Below are 21,663 nucleotides of genomic sequence, written 5' to 3' on the forward strand. Positions count from 1 at the left end.
AATGTATGAAATCTTTAAAAGGTAAATAGAAAACACTTCAACTACAGCTGCAAACAAAATAAATATAGGCTTAAAATAAAAATATATTTTTGGGTGCTTGCCTGTTTTGCATGTTATTTTGGTATTAATATGTGTCACATATCAATTTGCATAGGGTACCTTGGGTCGAGTACTAGCACCAACTCAAGAAACCCCCGTTTCTCGACCGTGTAAATTGGGGCCATGTCTTTGCAGATGTAAGTTGTAATGGCAGCTGTTATCTCCTTCCAACTTCGTGATTCTTTGCCATATGGCGTGCCGTGAGCAAAAGCCTCTTGCAACGTCTGAGTCGGGGGTTTGTTATGAGCACTCGGTTTTACTTTTTGGGGTCTCATCCGTAGACTCCCCGTACTGTTCCACATGATTCTTGCGTAAGTGGAAACTAGATTTGTGGTGTTTGAGCCTGTTGTCGGGACCGGCCTGCTGCATATTTTGCAAAGGGCGTTTTTTTGGTCCGTGTCAGACTTTTCATACCCAAACCACGTCCATGCGGCTGAAGTAGCCCCTATTTTACGTACGAGCTCAGTGTCTCCGTGATCTGTGTCACGTTCTCTCTCCTCCATGTTTGTTTGTGTTGCAAAGAACGCAAAGAGCCGTCCAATTGACGAAACATATTGCCATAAAAAGTGTGACTTGCGACACAACGAAATAAACGATAGACCATAATATGAAACAATAGAAAAACCTCTATCGTTACACGATATCTATCATATCGCCCAGCCCTATTTCCTAATATAAAGCACATTGCTTTGCTTTACAACAGTAGTATAGCCTACCTGGCTGGCATGAAAATGAATAATGGGTAAGCGTCCTCCATTCGCTATTTAAGTACATAGATGACATGTATTTTCTTCCCCATGCCCCTGTACCTAGACAGGTGCATGATAATGGTCCATTCTAAATCAAAACTAATATCACACATACAGTACCAGTCAGAAGTTTGGACACACCTACTCATTCAAGGATTTGTCTTTATTTGTACTATTTTCTACATTATAGAATAATAGTGAAGACATCAAAACTATGAAATAACACATACAGAATCATGTAGTAACCAAAAAAAGTGTTAAACAAAATGTTTGGATTCATCAAAGTAGCTACCCTTTGCCTCGATGACAGCTTTGCACACTCGTGGCATTCTCTCAACCAGCTTCACCTGTATTGCTTTTCCAACTAGCTTGAAGGAGTTCCCACATATGCTGAGTACTTGTTGTGTAAGGGCTATTTCACCAAGGAGAGTGATGGATGACTGCATCAGATGACCTGGCCCCCACAATCACCTGACTTCAACCCAATTGAGATGGTTTGGGTTGAGTTGGACCGCAGAGTGAAGGAAAAGCAGCCAACAAGTACTCAGCATGTGGGAACTCCTTCAAGACTGTTGGAAGGCTCGGGTGTAGCATTTCGCTACACCCGCAATAACATCTGCTGAATATGTGTATGTGAATAATAAAATGATATTTTATTTGAAATAGACAACATTTGCTTCATATCATGTTTCCTTAGAACTGTCTAAAATAAATAATGGATTTAGTTGACTTTTTAAAATGGAGATGTTCCAAAGGTCTGCATCAGTGGCTTGTAGGCTATGGAAGCCAGGAGATACTAAACGTGTTTATGCTAATTAACAGCCAATTACCGTGTGAAACCTGCAGTTATTTGCTTGACAATCACCGGCTAGCCTTTCTCTTTATGGCCTAGTCTCTGATATGTTTGTGCCACGTGACAATGACAGGAATGGAGTTGGAAAGAAAGCACAAACAGATCTGGGACAAGGCTAACGTGACCCATGTCTGATATAATAACCTAAGTAAGAGCCATCACTGACCATGGTTGTAACCTATGTGGCGTACAGCAGGTCAGCCACCAGGGGGAGACTCGTCAAGGCATGGTGACAGACGGAGTATACATCACAAGGCGATGGCTCCCTCTGCTGGACATGCCAGGACTAATTGGGGCTGATTGTGGTTGGTGAGTAATCAAGGGCTGATTGCTCACCAGCTGGACAGGTCCCATAAAGCTGCCAGAAGAGCAGCACATGGGAGGAGGGACTGGGGGAAGAAAGGTGACTCCCCGTATAGTTGGGGAAGGTTCCAGAGGTAAAAGGAGGGAGTTCCGTTTTTGTTCCCCACAGGATACAGCAAGACCCGGAGCCCAGAAGACGGTATCCCGGAGAGGGTCTCATGGGGGAGACCTTTTGGTTTGTTGTTCAACTAAACACCCTTGAAACCGAGCTAATCCTACTCTGTCCGTGTCGGAGTAAACGTTTTGACCAAACCCCCTGGTATGCCACACCTGTAAGACTTAACAACCTTGCCTGACCGACCAACCAACATCACTGATTCTTTGCCTAAAAAACGATTGAATTAGAAGACGCCACGCTACATCGTTTCAATGCATTTGAATAATAAGTGTATGCAAATCAAATCCCTGGGACATATCTATCGTCGTTTCTATGGGGAATCCTCAGTTGTAGGCTTGGAAGGTAGACCGTATATACTGTATACCGGGGTATTTGGAAGTAGCCACGGCATGCTTTTTCAATACCATGAATAGCATTGAAACTATTTCTTTTAAGTTTTAATTTTTTAAATAAATAATGAATATTTGGTGCTACTTTTTAAGTAAATGCCTGCAGTCAACTTGTGCAATACGTTAGGAGATAAAGCATTTCACCGGTCACATTTTTTATTATAAAGCTTACCTGTAGTCCCCAGTCACGTTCACAAGCACACAATGACAAGAGACCGGAGCCTTAAGTCACTCACTGTTCTGCAGCACGCACCAGGTGATCTAGCTACAGTATGGAATTGACAAGTAAATGTTTGCCAGATAGATATCTTATACAGTGAGCTCCAAAAGTATTGTGACAGTGACATTTTTAGTTTTTGCTCTGTACTCTAGCACTTTGGATTTGAAATGATACAATGATTACGATGTTAAAGTGAAGCTTTAGCCTGTCAGCTTTCATTTTGGGGTATTTTCAACCATATGGTGTGAACCATTTATTGGGACAAATTCACTTATGTTTATTAAAGTAGTAAAAAGTGAAGTATTTGGTCCCATATTCATAGCATGCAATGATTACATCAAGCTTGTGACTCTACAAACTTGTTGGATGCATTTTATGTTTGTTTTGGTTGCGTTTCAGATTATTTTGTGCCCAATATTAATGAATGGTAATTAATGTATTGTGTAATTTTGGAGTCACTTTTATTGTAAATAAGAATAGAATATATGTTTCTAACTGCACATTAATATGGATGTTAGAATAATTACAGATAATCCTCAATGAACCGTGAATAATGTGTGAGAAAGTTACGGACACACAAAAATCATACCCCCCCCCCCGAAGAATGCTAACCTCCCCTGTTATTGAAATGGTGAGAAGTTAGCATGTCTTCGGGGTATGATATTTGTGCGTCTAACACCCGACGTGGATGAAAATACCTTCAAATTAAAGCTGTCAGTCTGTACTTTAACATCATCGTATCATTTCAAATCCACAGTGCTGGAGTACAGAGCCAAAACAACAAACAAATGTGTCACTGTCCCAATACTTTTAGAGCTCACAGAAATGTCCTAAATGCTCTGCAGTTGTGCATTTGGTTTGCTAACTTAGTAGCTAGTTATCTAGCTAGCTAAGTGGTTAGCGTCTTGCAAAATCAAGCTTCTATTAGTAAGAGCAGAGAATCCCTTCCTGGATCAAGAGCCTTGCTGTCTAATATATGTTTTGTGCGTGCGGCAAACTGAGTAGCATTTTCGAGTTACTTTTATAACTTTATGAGTTGGGAAATAATTTATGTCAGAGACTGTATCAAATGTTTGCATGCGCTCATGAGCATTTAAGCTAGCATTTGCTATGTTTGTTAGCATGGGGGAGGGGGGGCTGCATCCTTCGTGGGCGACGGCTTGTTTACTGTTGCCTTGTTTTTCCTAAAGAATTAATACTCTCGCAAGCAATCGAATACTAGCATCCGTTTCGATATTCAAATTAATCGTGCCCATCCCTAGTGTGTGTGTGTGTGTGTATTAGCACACTGTGTGCGTGTTCATAATCTGTCACACTTACTTGGTCATGTCATTGACGTTCTCGGCGGCGAAGAAGAAAGTCTGGAAGCGCTGGTGGCACATTTGGAAGACACTGGGAGAAGGAGAGCGAGAGGTAGAGAAACAGAGGGAGAGAGCGAGAGAGAGAGAGAAAGGAGAGCGACAGAGAGAGCGAGAGAAATTATAATTAAGTTACGGGTCCACAGCCTCAGAGAATCTAGATACTTTTTCTAACCTCTCTGGATTGCAACCAAATCATGATGAGTGTACTATATTATGTATTGGATCGCCCCCTAAAAAATGTTTTACATTACCGTGTTGCTTACCAATAAAATGGTCTGACGGTGATGTGGACATACTCATTATTTTTATTTCAAGATATGAATACCAAGTTCACTACAATACATTTTTATAGAAAATGTGCAAAAAATAGACAAGATCTTGCTACCATGGAAAGGAACATACTTGTGGAAAAATCACCCTGATTAACTCTTTAGTCATATCCCAGTTTACCTATTTGCTTATGGCCTTGCCTACACCTAGCATGTTTAAATTTAAATGTTTTTTAAATTATATGAGCAAAAAAGATTCAATTTTATTTTTAACGGAAAACCAGACAAAATTGAAGGGGCCTGTTTATATCATTAATATGAATTTGGAGGGCAGAAATTATTAAATATTAAAACATTAGACCTCTCACTAAAGGCGTCAGTCATACAAAAGTCATACTTAAATCCGAACTGGTTCTCTAGCAAATTAGTAAGAATGTCTCACCCCTTGTTCAAGAATGGTCTTTTCCCTTTATTCAGATTACAACATCTCACTTTCGGTTATTTGAAAATGAAATCATCTCCAAAATATCCCAGTTTTTAAGACAAGACATAAAAAGTTGGTTGTATTTCAGTTTAATTCACCAGAAAAGACAGAACAAATAATACAACAAATATTATGGTTAAACTCAAATATACTAATTGATCAAAATCAAAATAAAAAAACATTATTTTGGGAATAATAATAAAATAAAGGTATAATCTTTGTAAATTATATCATGAATAGGACTGGTGGAGTTATTTCACACATGCAGCTAACTATATGGAAACGTCTGCTCTACCCAAAATTACAACCAACTAATTGCAGCATCAACACAAAAATCAAGGAAGGGAAGTGGAAGGGGGAAATAGTAAGGAACTTGTCTGTCGGCATTAAAAGACCAAAATCGGTTAAAGAAAATTGTGATAAATAAAAAAGTATACCAGTTTCATTTAAGGACCCCCCCAAAAAATCGACAGCTGTGTCATATAGATTGCAAAATAGTTGGGATGAGATTTTTGATGTACTGATTCTATGGCACATGGTTTATGAGCCGATACACAAAACAACGTCGGATTCAAAACTTATCATTTTCCAATTTATATTATGATACATAATTCTTGCAACCAATAGAACGGTATATACAGTGCATTCGAAAAGTATTCAGACCCCTTGACTTTTTCCACATTTTGTTATGTTACATCCTTATTCAAAAATGGATTCAATAGTTTTTTCCCTTCATTAATCATCTACACACAATACCCCATAATGACAAAGTAAAAACAGGTTTAGAATTTTTTGCAAATTTACAAAAAAAGAAAAACAGAAATATCATATTTACATAAGTATTCAGACCCTTTACTCAGTACAGTACTTTGTTGAAGCACCTTTGGCAGTGATTACAGCCTTGAGTTTTCTTGGTTATGACGCTACAAGCTTGGCACACCTGTATTTGGGGAGTTTCTCCCATTCTTCTCTGCAGATTCTCTCAATCTGTCAGGTTGGATGGGGAGCATCGCTGCACAGCTATTTTCAGGTCTCTCCAGAAATGTTAAAATCGGGTTCAAGTCTGGGCTCTGGCTGGGCCACTCAAGGACATAGAGACTTGTCCCGAAGCAATTCCGGCGTTGTCTTGGCTGTCTGCTTAGGGTCATTGTCCTGTTGGAAGGTGAACCTTCGCCACAGTCTGAGTCTGATGCTGCCACTACTATGCTTCACCGTAGGAATGGTGCCAGGTTTCCTCCAGACGTGACGATTGGCATTCAGGCCAAAGAGTTCCATCTTGGTTTCATCAAACCAGAGAATCTTCTTTCACATGGTCTGGGAGACCTTTAGGTGCCATTTGGCAAACTCCAAGCGGGCTGTCATGTGCCTTTTACTGAGGAGTGTCTTCTGTCTGGCTACTCTACCATAAAGGCCTGATTGGTGTAGTGCTGCAGAGATGGTTGTTCTTCTGAAAGTTTCTCCCATCTCCACAGAGGAACTCTGGAGCTCTGTCAGCGTGACCATCAGGTTCTGTCTCTGAGCTCTACGGACAATTCCTTCGACCTCATGGCTTAGTTTTATCTCTGACATGCACTGTCAACTGTGGGACCTTTTCAAATCATGTCCAATCAATTGAATTTACCATAGGCGGTCTACAATAAAGTTGTAGAAACATATCAAGGATGAGCAATGGAAACAGGACACACCTGGGCTCAAATTTCAAGTCTCATAGCAAATGGTCTGAATACTTATGTAAATAAGGTATTTCTGTTTTTTAATACATTTGCAAAAATTTCAAAAAAATCTCTTTTCACTTTGTCATTATGGGGTAATGTGTGTAGATTGATGAGGATTAGAATACGGCTGTAACAAAATGTGGAAAAAGAGTAGGGGTCTGACTACTTTCCATATGCACGGTATATGGGAGATACAACCATCCTAGCTCTGCAGATTTTTCTGCGACGAGACAACCATTAGATAATTTGTTTAGGGTTAGGGTTACTGCTGGGTGATTTGAAAAGTTTTAGTCAATTGATCAATAATATAAACATTTTTGCTAAAAGCATTATCTTTAAATTTACTATCTGTAGAAACTACGAGAATAGAAAAAGGTTCAGAACTTTTGTGAAACATCACAGCACATTTGAAAAATATGTGGAAAATAGACATCAAAACTGGATGGTCTTTAGAAATAGATGGGATGGGTTGAGGGTAAGTGAAGGATGGCATAAAAATACATTTTAAAAAGGTAACTATTGTAAAATATATTGTGTCCGTACAATATACATAGTATGTATAACCTGGAAGTAGAAGCCTAAGTACTGTTGTCCATTAGTTTACTCCAATTAGGGGAGGGGTGGTAGGTTTAGGGGAACATAAAGGAAAATATATAAAAAATAAATATGTATAATGCATGTGGATACATGTACAATGTATTTACAAAAAATATAATGGGGGATTGGAAATTATACAGACAATTACATTGATGGAAGCTACAATATATCTGCAATATTAAAGCTGATCTACCCCCCAAAGAAAAATATGAATAAAATAAGTTATGACTACGCTAGCTACCGCTAAGCTAGCTACCCCTACAATAAGAGATGGGGGATGTTACTACTTATTCCCACTTTGACAGAATGGTATTAGTAAGAAGGTCTGCTAAATTGATGGTAGATATGGTAGTTGGTAGATATGACATTTCAGTGTTTGCCTCTGACCAATATTTTTAGAGGCCCTACTCTTTGCTGCAGAGACAAAGTGTAGCTGTTTTAAAGCTAATGTGCTGCAATTCTCCAATTTTGCCATGGCTTATGCCATGTTCTTATGCTATCTGAGTGACTCAAACATAACAAAATCAATGTGTGCCTCATGACATGACATTCTTGATATTTTTGATTCTCCCGGACTATCTAAGTTTATTTTGGTGATTGTTAAAAAAATATATGTGGCTCCATTATCTTTACTTCATACTTTATATCTGGTTTTAATTGCTTATACACTGAAAAAGTTTTACCATTTAGAAAATTATTTTCAACAAAATAATATATTTTTATTCGATTTTTTGGAGTAGCGGCAGCTAAATGAATATAGGGGAAACACTGCACTCTTAGAAACGTATATAGCAGTTCCCTTTTTTGCTGATGTACATTACACTGGGCTTGCATTGCAATCTAATAATATAAGGGTTAAATCCAAATCTGGTTTAAAATAATATTCAAAATATTTACTTTGCGGCTGTCTGGAGTGTCAGATGGATGGGACTTTCAAATTTAGGATGATTCCATTGCGCCTGATTTCATACACCCAGATGGGACTCCAGTAGGTCAGGTACCATCAAACAGTGAATCCTACATGTTATTTTTATTTAACTAGGCAAGTCAGTTTAGAACAAATTATTATTTACAATGACAGCCTTGGAACAGTGCCTGATTCAGGGGCAGAACGACAGATTTTTACCTCGTCAGCTCGGAGATTCGATCTAGCAACCGTTCGGTTACTGGCCCAACGCTCTAACCACTAGGCTACCTGCCACACCTAAATATCTTGTCTTATCACACTAGACACTCCATCCGACATGAATACTCACTACTTCCTCTTGTGTTCTCCTGCGCCCTCTATGTTGTAGCTGGAGATCTTAACCAGGCCCTCCGCTTTCTCCTCCTGACGATTACAAAGAAAGAAATAGGTTAATCAAACACAACTACTGCAGCCATGATAGCCTGGTTACTCCACAATGAACCATATGAGTGTTCAGTCCACTTTACCAGGCTACTGCAATTCCAGTGAGCACAAGACGTTGAAAAACATTTTCTGACATATTTTGCACATGGCAATTTTGATAAGGACTGCCTCCTAAGAGGCAATGCTCATCACAATTACCAGGCATAAAATACATACAGATAATGCCAAATCACATTGCACAGTGTAAACCTGTTGAGCTAGATAAAACAGAACCGTTTGCAACCACAACCAAATGCAATAATACCATCAGTCATAGTGATAAATGCAACTATCGGAGCCATGTTATTATTGGGCCTCCATCACATTATGTGCATAAACCTGCCAATGAGATACAGTGTATAATATGATATAATAGCACATTGTCTATTATCTGCTGTAGCCTGTCCAAGGACTGCAGATGAAAATGAACTTTTACACAAGCACTTTTACTGTACATTGACGTGAGGCGTAGAATGCCGATTCATGTGCATGGTCTCTGTCGACGCAATAAGATGAACGAACTTATACGACTGTGTTCACTTGGGGTATGTTCAGTGAAGTGAAACCTTTCCATAGAAATGTTATGAATGAAGCTGCCACGACTCAACATTTTCTTCATGACAGACAATCCTGCCTATTCTACACAATACCATATAATCTACACAATTCTGTATGCACCCTCCTGAACAGTTATCAAGTCCTGGAATATTAAAGCACCTTACATGATTGTGTAGGTTTGTGTATAAGTGTTTTCTTCCCCTGACCCTTTTTGAGGGGGGATGAGTGGGGAGTTGGGGGGGGCTCAACTGGGTTAAAACCGGTAACATAGTTCTAACTAATAAAACAGTTAATACATACAGTTAATAGAACAGTTAATATTTATAACAAATAAAACAAAGGACCTCACCTGCTGACTGGTGTACCAATAGAGAGAGGGGCCCTTGAGGACGAACCAGAAGCGCTGCCACTTCTGGGTCATGAACACACTGCTCTCCTTCCTCTTCTTCCACAGCCAGCCGTCACACTCGGGCCGACTCAGCTCACGGCACGACACACGCCGCCTGCTCATCGCTTTACGCGTGCCTGGGGGGGGGGGGGGGGGGGGGGGGTGGTGTGTGGGTGGGTGGGGTGGGGTTAGATGGGAGAGGGTGTCAAAGTTATGGTAACACAAAGTACCTGCTGCGAAAATAAGTACAGTACATGTAAAGTACTCTAAATAAGTAAGGAAAACTGATTTTTAAAACCCAAACTTACCTTTTGTAGACCCCATTTCTTGTTCTTTATCCTCCTAAAATTAAAACAGCAGAGAGCTTGTCCTCAATTCAATTCAGTCTAAAAAAACGTAATTGTCTATCCAACTGGTCTTTCTAAAAAGCTCAAATGTAACCCATTAAAACATCACATGTAGAGAGTGACTACAGAAACTAACCTCATCGCCATCATAACCACTACCAAAAAATGGAGTGTGTGTCTCTCTCTCACCATGTGTCCACCCATCTCAGGACAGGAACTGATGGAACTGATGCTCGCTCTGCCTAGTTCTATTACCCGGGGGGACGGACTTCTGGAGGGTGCAGAGCCCTTTCCGTTCGGCCCGGGGCTGAACCTGGACCCCTCCAAACCTTCGGCTTCTCCTAGGACACACATGCACACACACAGGTGAGAACACTTTTTAATACAACAACACAGCACAATTATGATCACTACTAACAGCAACAACTAACATTCTGTCCCCAACAGTCTTACTTTAGCTGGAATTTAGTGTCATGTTCAGTAGCAAAAATATTTTGAAAAGTTTTCAAAAAGGACAAATTCCTCCCTTTATTTGCTTAATTCTTCAATGTTCTTCCCTGTTTTTTTTTTTACCAACTGGTTTTGGATGCCGAGAGCAACCGAAAAGGGCCCTGGTAGGCTATCTACTGAAACATGTTATGGCGATAAGCGGTGTCGTCTGATTTCTCTTCTGTAAATTGGATATTAAACCTAACCCTAAACTTAACTACACTGCTAATCGTATGCCTAACCTTAAATATAGACCAAAAAGCTACATTTTGTTTTCGTAAATGTTTACAATTTAGCTAACTTTGACCTTTCAGCATCAAGTGGGAACCCTTCTACCATTTATGGTCATGTCTATGGTTCCGACCTGATGACAGGTATGAGATGTCCCCCTGGGATCCCCTGGGACATAAGGTGTATGTCAGGCTGCCGTCCAATCCCCTGTCGCTGGACAGCTCCGACTTCTCCTGGCCCATGGGCTGGATATCCACTGGCCCTTGAACTGCAGCCCTACATACAGGTAGAGGGGTCACACTTTACCACACTCACACTATCCATCCACAACACTATATGTCAGCCCCTGCACACCACACATGGGATGGAGGGGAAGAGGGAGCCCACTTAGTCACACTAACACCAAAGATGGTTTAGAATGAAGATATGTAGAAACGGCTTCTAATAGAAATTCAACATTGCGCATGTAGTTGATGTCATGGCGACTAAGCTCATGCGCAGAAACACGTCCTCGGGTGTAATGGTCGAACTGCACATGTGCAGGCCATCGAATCAAAAGGCACTCCTTTCGATATGAAATTGTTCTTGAGGAAAATGAAAACGTGTCAGTGTGTCACTTTCACGAGGTTGGCGTAATAACATGTTCAGCTACTTGGCTCGAATCTAGGTTGTGCCTTTAGATTGAGAAAATGAACAACTTAAGAAAGAATGTTTCACTTCTCAAACCCCAATCTGGTCTGCAGTCGGCTTCGCAAGCTTTCCCGGACGTCATGGGATGTTGGGCCTCTGGGTTTAGAAACTCACACACGCACCGCACGCACACAAAAGAGTGGGAGGGGCCAAAAACTATAGCATTGATATAGAACCCTGAAGCAGGAAATACAAATGCAGCACATGAAGTTAGGGCATTTTTTCGAGGTGGTGAATATGAACTAATATCAATGCAAGACCATTGTGGAGATTATGAAAGCAACTGACAAACTTTCATTTTAAGGTAAACTTCCCCTTTAATAAAGTGCCATTCAATTTGGATATATAATTTCAACAAAAACTCATCAGTCGTCAGAATTCATCTACACTCCCATAGGAAATCAGTAGCACAGGACACAACATAAATGTATTGCGCTAACGCACCAGGCCTTTGTTGGTTTCCAGTATTCTGTGGGTGGGCAAATATTAAATGGCCAATGACAGTCTATGACACAGTCTATGACACAGTCTATGACACAGTCTATGACACAGTCTATGACACAGTCTATGACACAGTCTATGACACAGTCTATGACACAGTCTATGACACAGTCTATGACACAGTCTATGACACAGTCTATGACACAGTCTATGACACAGTCTATGACACAGTCTATGACACAGTCTATGACACAGTCTATGACACAGTCTATGACACAGTCTATGACACAGTCTATGACACAGTCTATGACAGCCTTAATTGCATTTGCAACATGACCGCAGCCATTGGTCTATTACAGAATCATGCTGCCTGTCGCCGACACGTCAGACAAAAAATATGTTCAAATGGTTGTGTAAAATGGAGTATTTCAGCACTATATATACATACACACAGAAGAAGTACTGAAGCATTCATGTCTGGTGTGTGTGTACTCACCTGAATGACAGAGACCTGACTGAGGTTGCTACTCTCTCAAATAGGGAGTGTTTCTGGTTGCCCTCTTCTTCTTCCTCCTCCTCTTCTTCCTCTTTCTGAAAACCAGCCAGCAGAAAATGTGAAACCCCCCCCACCCACTTCAGATGAAGAGATAGGGTGTGAAGTTGTGAACTCTGCTCAGTTCCTTTTAATACGGTGTGTGTGTGCGTGAGCTGAGCCACAGTGCGCCCTGTGGACCAAACCCACAGGACAAATGGCAGCTTTTATTATCCACATAAAATCCTTGTCTTCAGCCTCCACTCACACACAAGCAACGCGCCTGCCCCGCCCACCTGAGGATCTGTCTTTTTCAGCCATATATTTCCTGTGTTTGAGGGGTGTAAAATCCACTTCTCATTTACATCTCGCTGGATTAATTGCTTTTATTTTACTCCTGCGACTTTTTCACACTTTACGACCGTGGAAATGTTTGTAATGACCTGTCAAACACACCCCGGTAATGGCTGAAATGGGCTCAATGGAATACACTGTCTTTCCGTTGCATCTATAAGAATGCTAAAGCTTGATCGGGGACTTAGTGCACTGTCTCGAGACACATCACAAGAAAGACAAGAAAGATAACTATTTTGATGGGTGTACAGTGTGGATTAGAATTTTTTCAACAATTTAATATAGTTGAAATGTTCATTAATTAGATGCGCTGAAATGAAAGCAACATCCGAAAATGAATTCTCGGCTTACAGTGATATTACGTCTGATCTCGCAAACAATGTAAAGTATGTTCCGATAGGTATAATCTACAGCCAAGCGTGTTGATTTTTAATCCAATGGTATTGTGCCATTGACACTTTTGTTAAATTATGCAAGAGAATGTGACAACACTAATTAATGAGGCAGTCTAGACAGCACAGCTGAGTGCAGGTAGGGTAGAGAGAACAAGTTGTCGGTGGTTACAGCCCTGTTCCACCCCTTTATTTTAATATTCATATATGCCAATAAACCAGTTGCGTTTTATGCAAATTAGGTACATATACCTTTATTTTAACACAATATATTTAAAAAATATATTAAATACCTGATATAGTATGAAAATCTATATAGGAGTGCATTCTAAGATATATATATATATATATATATATATATTTTTTTTTACATTTGAATACCTGAATTCCATTATTTGTCCATGCCAGTAAATTGTTTTATGTGCTTAGAATTATTATTGGATTATAAAAATTCTATGCTTGGAGTATCGCACACACATACACATGCACACAGGCCCTGAGCAAGCGTCAATAAACACGACTGACTGACATGGCTCGCTGTCTCAGTGTTCAGACTACAGCGCAGGCTGGCTTTAACATGTTGAGTCATGTCACGAGGGGTGGCGGAGTAGTCAGCTGTGTGTGCATGATAGAAGAGTGTGTATGAGAGGGAAAAAATGTGTGTGTTTGTGTGTGTGTATTTGACCGTGATTTGTTTTTCTGTATAGACAGAGACAAGACAGTCGGCAGGGTGAGAGCATGAAGGCTTGAAGGTGGGGATGACAAACAGTTAAACCCAAGTGACCAGAGGTTATCCAGAGGGAATCTGCTCTATGAAAGCCTACAGGTCTGAATGGATGTGTTTCCTTGGTTCAGTATGTGCTGGTGGGTGGGTGGGTGTACATGCCTGAGTGTAAACGTGTGTGTGTGCATCCTCGTGAATGTGTATGTATGCATGTATGCGTGTATGTATGCATGTATGCACCCATACATGCATGGGTTTGTATATAGTATATAGATTGTATTGTATATAGATATATAGATTCTCTTTTTTCTACCATGTTATTGACTTGTTTATTGTTTACTCCATGTGTAACTCTGTGTTGTTGTCTGTTCACACTGCTATGCTTTATCTTGGCCAGGTCGCAGTTGCAAATGAGAACTTGTTCTCAACTAGCCTACCTGGTTAAATAAAGGTGAAATAAAAAAATAAATAAAAAATGTATGCATGTATGCACGCACGCAATGTATGCTTCCCACTAAACTCCAGCAGCCTACCTGTGGCGAGGGGGGCTGTTGGGCTGTCTCTTTGCTTCTCAGTGACACGGGGACCTTCTTGAGGACCAGCGTCACTCCACCGGGGTTCTCCTTCAGTTTCTTCACTAGGTTCTTCCGGCTCCAGCCAACCTGACAATGCAGAGCACCATGGGAGTTGGAGTTCATATACAGTTGTGCTTGGCTAGGCCAGACTTGGTTCCAAGTAACACACAAGCACACAAAATACTCACCACAATCTGGTCATTGACTTGGATCACCTCGTCCCCAGCCAGTATCTTCTCACAGAACTCAGCGGGTGACTGAAATACACAAGCCAATAATTAAAAAACACACAAACGCACACTACTATAGATGTATGACAGATGTAACATTATGGCTGGGATTTGACGTCTGACCTTAATTGGTTAAAAAGAGTAATCAAATCAAATCTTTTTTGTCACATGCTTCGTAAACAGCAGCGAAATGCTTACTTAGACTTTTAACCTCTGACCCTGAGTGGGCTTGTGTACTAAATCATGCATACTGTACGTGCACAAGTGCATGCACTGTGTATGCATTCTAGAGAGAACAGCACATGCACACTAAGTGCTTCAGATAGACTCCAGTAGCAGTAGCCAGGGGAGTCAGTCTATATTCTGATCATGACATCATGGAAAAACACATGTCTATCCCAGGCTGTCCCAGAGAAGAGACCATCCTGTACTAAAGCTTGGTTCCCTCGATCCTTTCCCTGGCAAGCCTTCATCTAACTGGGAGAGTAATAAAATAGCCAAGCCCCCAACCTATTTATTGATTTTATTTAACTAGGCAAGTCAGTTAAGAACAAATTCTTATTTTCAATGACAGCCTAGGAACAGTTGGTTAAACTGCCTTGTTCAGGGGCAGAACGACAGATTTTTCTTTACATTGTCAGCTCGGGGATTCGATCTGGCAACCTTTCGGTTACTAGTCCAACTAGGCTACCTGCCGCACCACCTAGGAATGATCAGAATTCTATTTTATATGTGCATTTGTATCATTTAGCAGATGCGCTTATCCAGAGAAACGTACAATTAGCGCATTCAAGTAAGTTCGGAAAAAACAACCGCCTATCACAATCATTGCAGCCATTCCATTCAGGTCTCTGTGCATGTACTGTAATAGCAGACAGACACAGCCAAGTCAGGGCAGAGTACATATGTGAACCACCTAAACTGACAGGGAAAAACTCCTGGCCACAAAAAAGTGACCTGCTTCAACCAGTCAATATCATCATTAAGCAAGACATTTCACTTCGATATTTCACGAACGACCATTCAAGTTGTCACGCTCACGTACGGCGAAATGCTTAACTTGCGAGCCGTTCCACTAATGACCATTAAAGCGGCGTTCTCTTTCACAACACTAAATCCCCAATAATCAACCTAGATAACGTATCGAACGCAGTAGGATTAGTTACAACCACATTGGATCCCAAACGGCACCAGATTCCCTATAGCGGACTACTTTTGACGAGAGCGGTGTGAACAATCCTCCCACTGTAGCAGCTTGTGATAAACATTATGCCTTTATAGTGCATAGTGGTATCATTATACTGGCTTACAGCCGATGCCATGAGGTCCATGTTTTCTGATGATTCTATCTACCATGGTAATCCACTGATATTTGTGGTTTTAACAGAGTACTTGCACTTGGCAACGGTCCTTCTACAGAATGGCAGACTAATGTTAGCTAGATTAACTAATGGTTATTTAGAAATCTACAGTGCACACAAAGAAACACACACACACACAATGTATAAGGCGGGTACTAAATTACTGACACCCTTGATAAAGATGAGCAAAAATAAATAATTCAAATACTGAGCTATATTGTATGCACCAAGAAAATGGGGGAAATTATATTATACTAATACAATTGCTCAGAGAAAGCGATTTTGTTTAACAGTTAATACTTTTTTCTCAAAAAAGTAGGGGTCAAAACTAATGACACCCCTAAAGATTCCCGTAAATAAATGTTGTCAAAAGTTTAGTATTTGGTCCCATATTCCTAGCACACAATGACTAAATCAAGCTTGTTGGATGTATTTGAAGTTTGTTTTGGTTATGTTTCAGATGATTTTGTCCCCAATAAAAATAATGGTAATGTATTGTGTCATTTTAGAGTACATTTTACTGTAAATAAACTTCTACATTAATGTGGATGCTACCGTGATTACACATACCCCCAAGACATGCTACCATTACCAATTACAGGGGAGGTTAGAATGTCTGCTATTATCTTATGGATATCTGTAATCCTGGTAGCATACACATCAAAACGTAGAAGTGTTAAGAAACATATTCTTATTTCAAATCAAATTGACTCCAAAATGACAATACATTATTTACCAAGTATTTAATATTGAGCAGAAAATATTCTGAAACAGAATCAAAATGAACTGCAAATGCATGCAACAAGTTTGTAGTCACAAGCTTGATGTAGTCATTTTGTGCTAGGAATGTGGAATCAAATACTAAACTTATGACCACTTGATTTATAGGAATCTTTGTGGTGGTCAACAATTTTGCTAAACAAAAATCGCTTTCTCTTAGCAATTGTATTAGCATAAAAGTATATAATTTCCAAATTTTATTAGCATACAATATAGCTCAGTATTTGAATCATTTATTTTATACAGTATTGCTCATTTTTTTCAAGGGTATCAGTCATTTCAGACCCGATTGTACACCCGCCCACCCACACAGTACAGCAGACCGTCTAAATGTCAAGGTAATGCAAACCATTAGTCCTATGGGGTTTGTTTAAATTAAAGTGCATTTATATGACAATGTTTGGTAAGAGCCCATGGCATTGGGCTCTGAAGGACGGGGTTGAGAGGGGGGGGAAGAGGAGAATAAAGAGTCTGACCTCTGAGGTGGTGCCGGTGATGTAGTGATTACTGGAGCCAGTGGACGTTATCTCAATGCCCTGGAAGGGAGACAGCATGGTAATGTAAACAACATTAAAAGAAAGACAGAATGAAAAAAAATGAAGAAAAAAAAACAAGATAGCAAGATAAAGAGCAACTCCCTTCGTTATGTGCCCAGCTAATCTGATGTCAGTACTACAGTTAAATCGGCCATCATCCATCAACCTGCCACAACAACACAATACCTTCTAGTACTGCAGTGCCGATGTCATTCAACGTCTCACACAGCAATCAGACCTCCAATCCTATGTCATTCTACTCTAGCTCTAATGTATGTACAGGTGCATACTGATTCATAGTGATCTGCCTGTATGTCACGTCTCCCTTGGGGTCCTGTTTGATATTTGCGCAGGTACGCTAAGGGGAGCCGTGTGGATCATGATCATGCACGGCCCAGCCACGATCAACACACATCACATGATTCCTGGGGCTTGCAGACATGCCTCTAATAATGACTTATTTACTGGAGCAGATTTGAAAATAGATCTGAATCTGAAAGGCCACCGCCGCGTCCCTCAGACTCCAGGGTTGTATTCATTAGCGCGTACAACGTAGCAAAACGTTTTGCAATAGAAACGGAGACAAGCGGTTCTTATTGGACATGTTCAGGTAGTCCTTCCCTCTTTCAGTATGTTTTCTTACGTTTAGTGCCTAATGAACATGGCCCAGCTCTTGTTTACTGAAAATGAAGGGAGAGATGATAATGATGGTCAGATGAGACTTGAACAGACCTGGGTATTATTTGGGTCGTTCCACCAAATTAGTAACTTTTGCATAGTGTTTAAGATACGAGTGCGTTGCCCTGTTGTGATCAACCCTGTTACTTTATTTGGCACTTACTATCGGATTTGTTTTATCTTGAGATGTGTATGCGTTTGTGCAACAAATGTTAGTGCATCGAACTGCATCAATTCGTTCCTCTAATCAAACCGAATCGCACCAAATTGTTTAAAACTAAAACGGATCATTCCTGTATCAGATTCGTATCAAATCGTCTTGAAAGATGCTGTATTGGGAATTTTCAAACCAATTTCTGTGTTCATGCAAGTGGCTGACTGAACGAATCCTCACTATCAGCAGCTGCAATTTGGCAGTACGCCCAGACCTTGTTTTGAGAGCGAAAGATCTGTTTCAAGGTCTCAGTTTAGAGAGAAGACTCGTGAGGTATTGGTCTGTCACATGTTATGAACCAGTATTGGTCGGTCACATGAATGAAACAAAACAGTAATGATGAATTAATTATGCTAAATCATGCAAATATAACTTGACTGTGTATAGCCGTATATAAGACAACTGCTGGGACTGCCCCGGCAGAGCTCCTGATAGACGTGTGTACTATGGTGCATTGAGTTGATTGGAACCTCTTTAGCACGCTGACAATAAACAGGATGATTGACTGAGTGTCCCTGTGTAAGAATTTCCACAACAATTTGGCGTCAACAAACAGGATGATTGATTCTGCCTGCTGAGCTTTCCAGTGGGGGTCTGCGAGGAAAACCGGGGGCGCATTTTTTGAAGTCTGAGGGAAATTCCCGCCTGACCAAAAGACGAGACCCGCCCAGAACAGACCCTTACTGTGAGCTGCCCAGGAGGAGGTGCATCATCCGCGAACAATTGAGGGACGGCAACTGATTTCAGTAAGTCAAATTTATATGAATCTGTATAATATATATTTTAAATCAAGGCCTGTAACGCATAAAAAGGTACACATAGTCTTATAGAGAGAAGACTATTCACTAGTTGTATGAGAAGACTAGAGCAAGGGCGTAACGGTACCATGGAAAGCCCCGCTGAGAGCTGTCTGTAGGCATTTAGAAGACATGTCTTTGTTGTCTGCAGCCACTACAAAATAACAAGGTATATTTGAATACGGGGTGTTATAGGTATAGCAGGTAGCGGCAAGAGAACCGTTGATGATCCATATGGATCACAGCAAGTAACGACAGGAGAGAATCATTGACAATGCACACGGGGTAATGAGATTACCGAGTGTGTTTGGGAATAGTACTAAGTGAAAGTTGTGTGATTGTGAGATATGGAATAAACTGAAATATTGATATTTGGATAACAAGAGCTGATTGAAATTTGGATAATACATGGATTGAAATTTAGCTATTAAGAATTGAGTGATTGAGAGCTGTCAGGGGACAAGCTCCAGTGTGAATATGGAGTGAATGTGAGCTGCGTTTTCCAGTTGTGTGGGAGTTGATCATAACGTTATCTAGGGGTCTGTCCAACACAGCTGTAGGATCTAAAAGTTAGAGATAACGTCTCAGAAATGTCACATGTAAAATGTCTCAGAGGATAACGTGTCTCGTTCGTAACGAGGATAACATGTCTGAGGTTAACATGACTTCAGATTACATGAGGATAACTTGACTCATCAGTGGAGTTATGTATGGAGATATGAAAGAAGAGAACTAATTCCGAATATGCTGTTAAATAGAACTAGTGATAAAATATCTAAACCCCTGTATGAATAGAACCCTAGCCTAAAGGAGGAATTTGTGATGTACCACAAAAGTTAACTAGAGTTAAAGTAACATAATATTGAGTATAATAGGTTATTATGATGATCTGAAGAAGAATAGAAAAATAATATTTTACAACTTGCACATCCACACGTAGACATACGTGTGGATGTGCAAGTTGTAAAATATTATTTTTATAGTGGTGTAAAAAAGTATTCTGAGAAATGTTCAGAGGGGTTCCTTTATGGATCATTTGAGGTATAATAAGGTTAAAGCATTGTGCGGGACTTGATTTACCCCTAATCAACTATAAACGCTTAGAAGATTTCCTCCACCCTGGTAATGCATTTTGAAATAAGCCCATACCCTGTTAAATAGAACCAATGATTTTCTGTATTCACCTACTCAACTGTTTAAAGTGCTAGGTAGAGACTTAGTATGGACAGCATGCCATCTACTGGGGACTGAGACAGTGCTAACCAAATTAATACATATTGATCCCTCCAAGGCATTACATATGAATCTTAAAATAATAGACATGTAATTAATATTGAAGCAGAAAGTGAATATCCAACATATATTAGTAATAAAATAGACTAACTTTTTGAAGGTATAGTAAAATGAAACAATGCCTTCCAATATGGAGAAAAGTATCATGTTTGTTTTGTTTTGTTTTAAACCTTGCAATAGTGGGAAAAGCAGAATGTTGTTTGAGAGTGCGCCATGTATATACATAGTAGATTGAGAAGGTCTTCCTATTGGGAAGAAGGGAGTCAAGGTTGAAGTAAACAGATTATGGAGACTAATGAAAGTACCAAAGTGAATGGTAAATGGCTTTCAGATGGCAATCCAATATTTTAGTCATTTGAAGAAGTAAGACAGAGGGATTGAGCATTGCGACTTAAAATTAGAGGCCACTCACTCTTCAAGGCTTGGTCCACTGCTCTCGTGTTTAAGTCATCTGTTGTTTGTGATTTAAGATAAGCTTTTTGCGGAACAGTAGTTAGCCGCCAGTAAACGCTGAACTCAAATAGGCTGTGAGACACAGTGGGGAAATTTGGAACAGTTTGTACATAATTGTATGTCAATGCAACAGGTCAGCTGTGTGGTGTTATTCTCAGCTGTGTTATTCTCAGCTGTGTGGTGTTATTCTCTTTTACATTTGTTTTAGGAAGTCTGGATTTCCTGAATCAGATAGTAATAATAATTTGTCATACAGTAAATTAGAAATGCCCTCAACTACTGTTGTTCTGGTCTGTCCTCTCTCTCGAGGTTATGGCGAAGGTGACCATAGATGGTATCTAGATGCATGGAAGATAATTTGACCAAGAACAATGTGAACCTCAACACACCCTCTAACCGGCTGAAGTAATGGCGACAATGGCGTTCAAAATGGTCCTTCACCACTTCTACCGTGAGACCTGAGTCCGAGCCAGCAACCTGTACACAGCATCCAGTCGAAGCTATCAACTGTCTTTTCTCTCATGCTTTTTCTCTCAGGAGTGCAACATGGGTCCTTGGAGAGAGATCCAGTCCAAAAGGTCGCTCATGCTGCTGGTGTACTGGTAGGAAAATGGACAAAGACATAATGGACTGTAAAGGATAGTGGCGGCTCAGGTGAGAGACATTATCAAGGGCCATCCACTTTGAACATGTGCCATTAAAAGGACGAACTGAAACACTATCTGAAGAAGAACATGAAGAAATGGCAGGAAGGACGAGTGCCTTTGGTCAACAGTGCCCGTAATTGATTTAGGCTTATCCAAAATTGTTTATTTGGGGTATCAGGTTGATTGTGGAGGTCTGCACACTGAAATGTATAGTAATTTAGACTAAGAACGCATTGAGATACCAATCTATCATTACCACAAGTGATGAGAAAAGTTAATGCAAGAAATATAAGATGAATATACTGTATGCCAATGTAAATGTAAATGCACATTCTGTCAGTATTGG

The 21,663-nt window shown here is 40.2% G+C and overlaps 1 protein-coding gene across 1 annotated transcript in view; it reads right to left on the bottom strand.

Annotated features, from left to right (window-relative positions):
* LOC129812576 (CNK3/IPCEF1 fusion protein-like) overlaps window positions 1-21,663 on the bottom strand; it is a 66,632-nt gene that overhangs the window by 17,489 nt on the left and 27,480 nt on the right. The window contains exons 7-16 of the mRNA XM_055864243.1: window positions 17,176-17,235; window positions 14,517-14,585; window positions 14,287-14,415; window positions 12,248-12,342; window positions 10,754-10,896; window positions 10,090-10,241; window positions 9,862-9,895; window positions 9,515-9,690; window positions 8,474-8,547; window positions 4,112-4,183 (exon numbers count right to left, since the gene is read on the bottom strand). Coding sequence (XP_055720218.1) covers window positions 4,112-4,183; window positions 8,474-8,547; window positions 9,515-9,690; window positions 9,862-9,895; window positions 10,090-10,241; window positions 10,754-10,896; window positions 12,248-12,342; window positions 14,287-14,415; window positions 14,517-14,585; window positions 17,176-17,235 — 1,004 coding nt within the window. The remainder of the gene's footprint in view (window positions 1-4,111; window positions 4,184-8,473; window positions 8,548-9,514; window positions 9,691-9,861; window positions 9,896-10,089; window positions 10,242-10,753; window positions 10,897-12,247; window positions 12,343-14,286; window positions 14,416-14,516; window positions 14,586-17,175; window positions 17,236-21,663) is intronic.

The sequence above is a fragment of the Salvelinus fontinalis genome, chromosome 16, assembly GCF_029448725.1.
Source record: "Salvelinus fontinalis isolate EN_2023a chromosome 16, ASM2944872v1, whole genome shotgun sequence".
NCBI classification, from domain to species: domain Eukaryota; kingdom Metazoa; phylum Chordata; class Actinopteri; order Salmoniformes; family Salmonidae; genus Salvelinus; species Salvelinus fontinalis.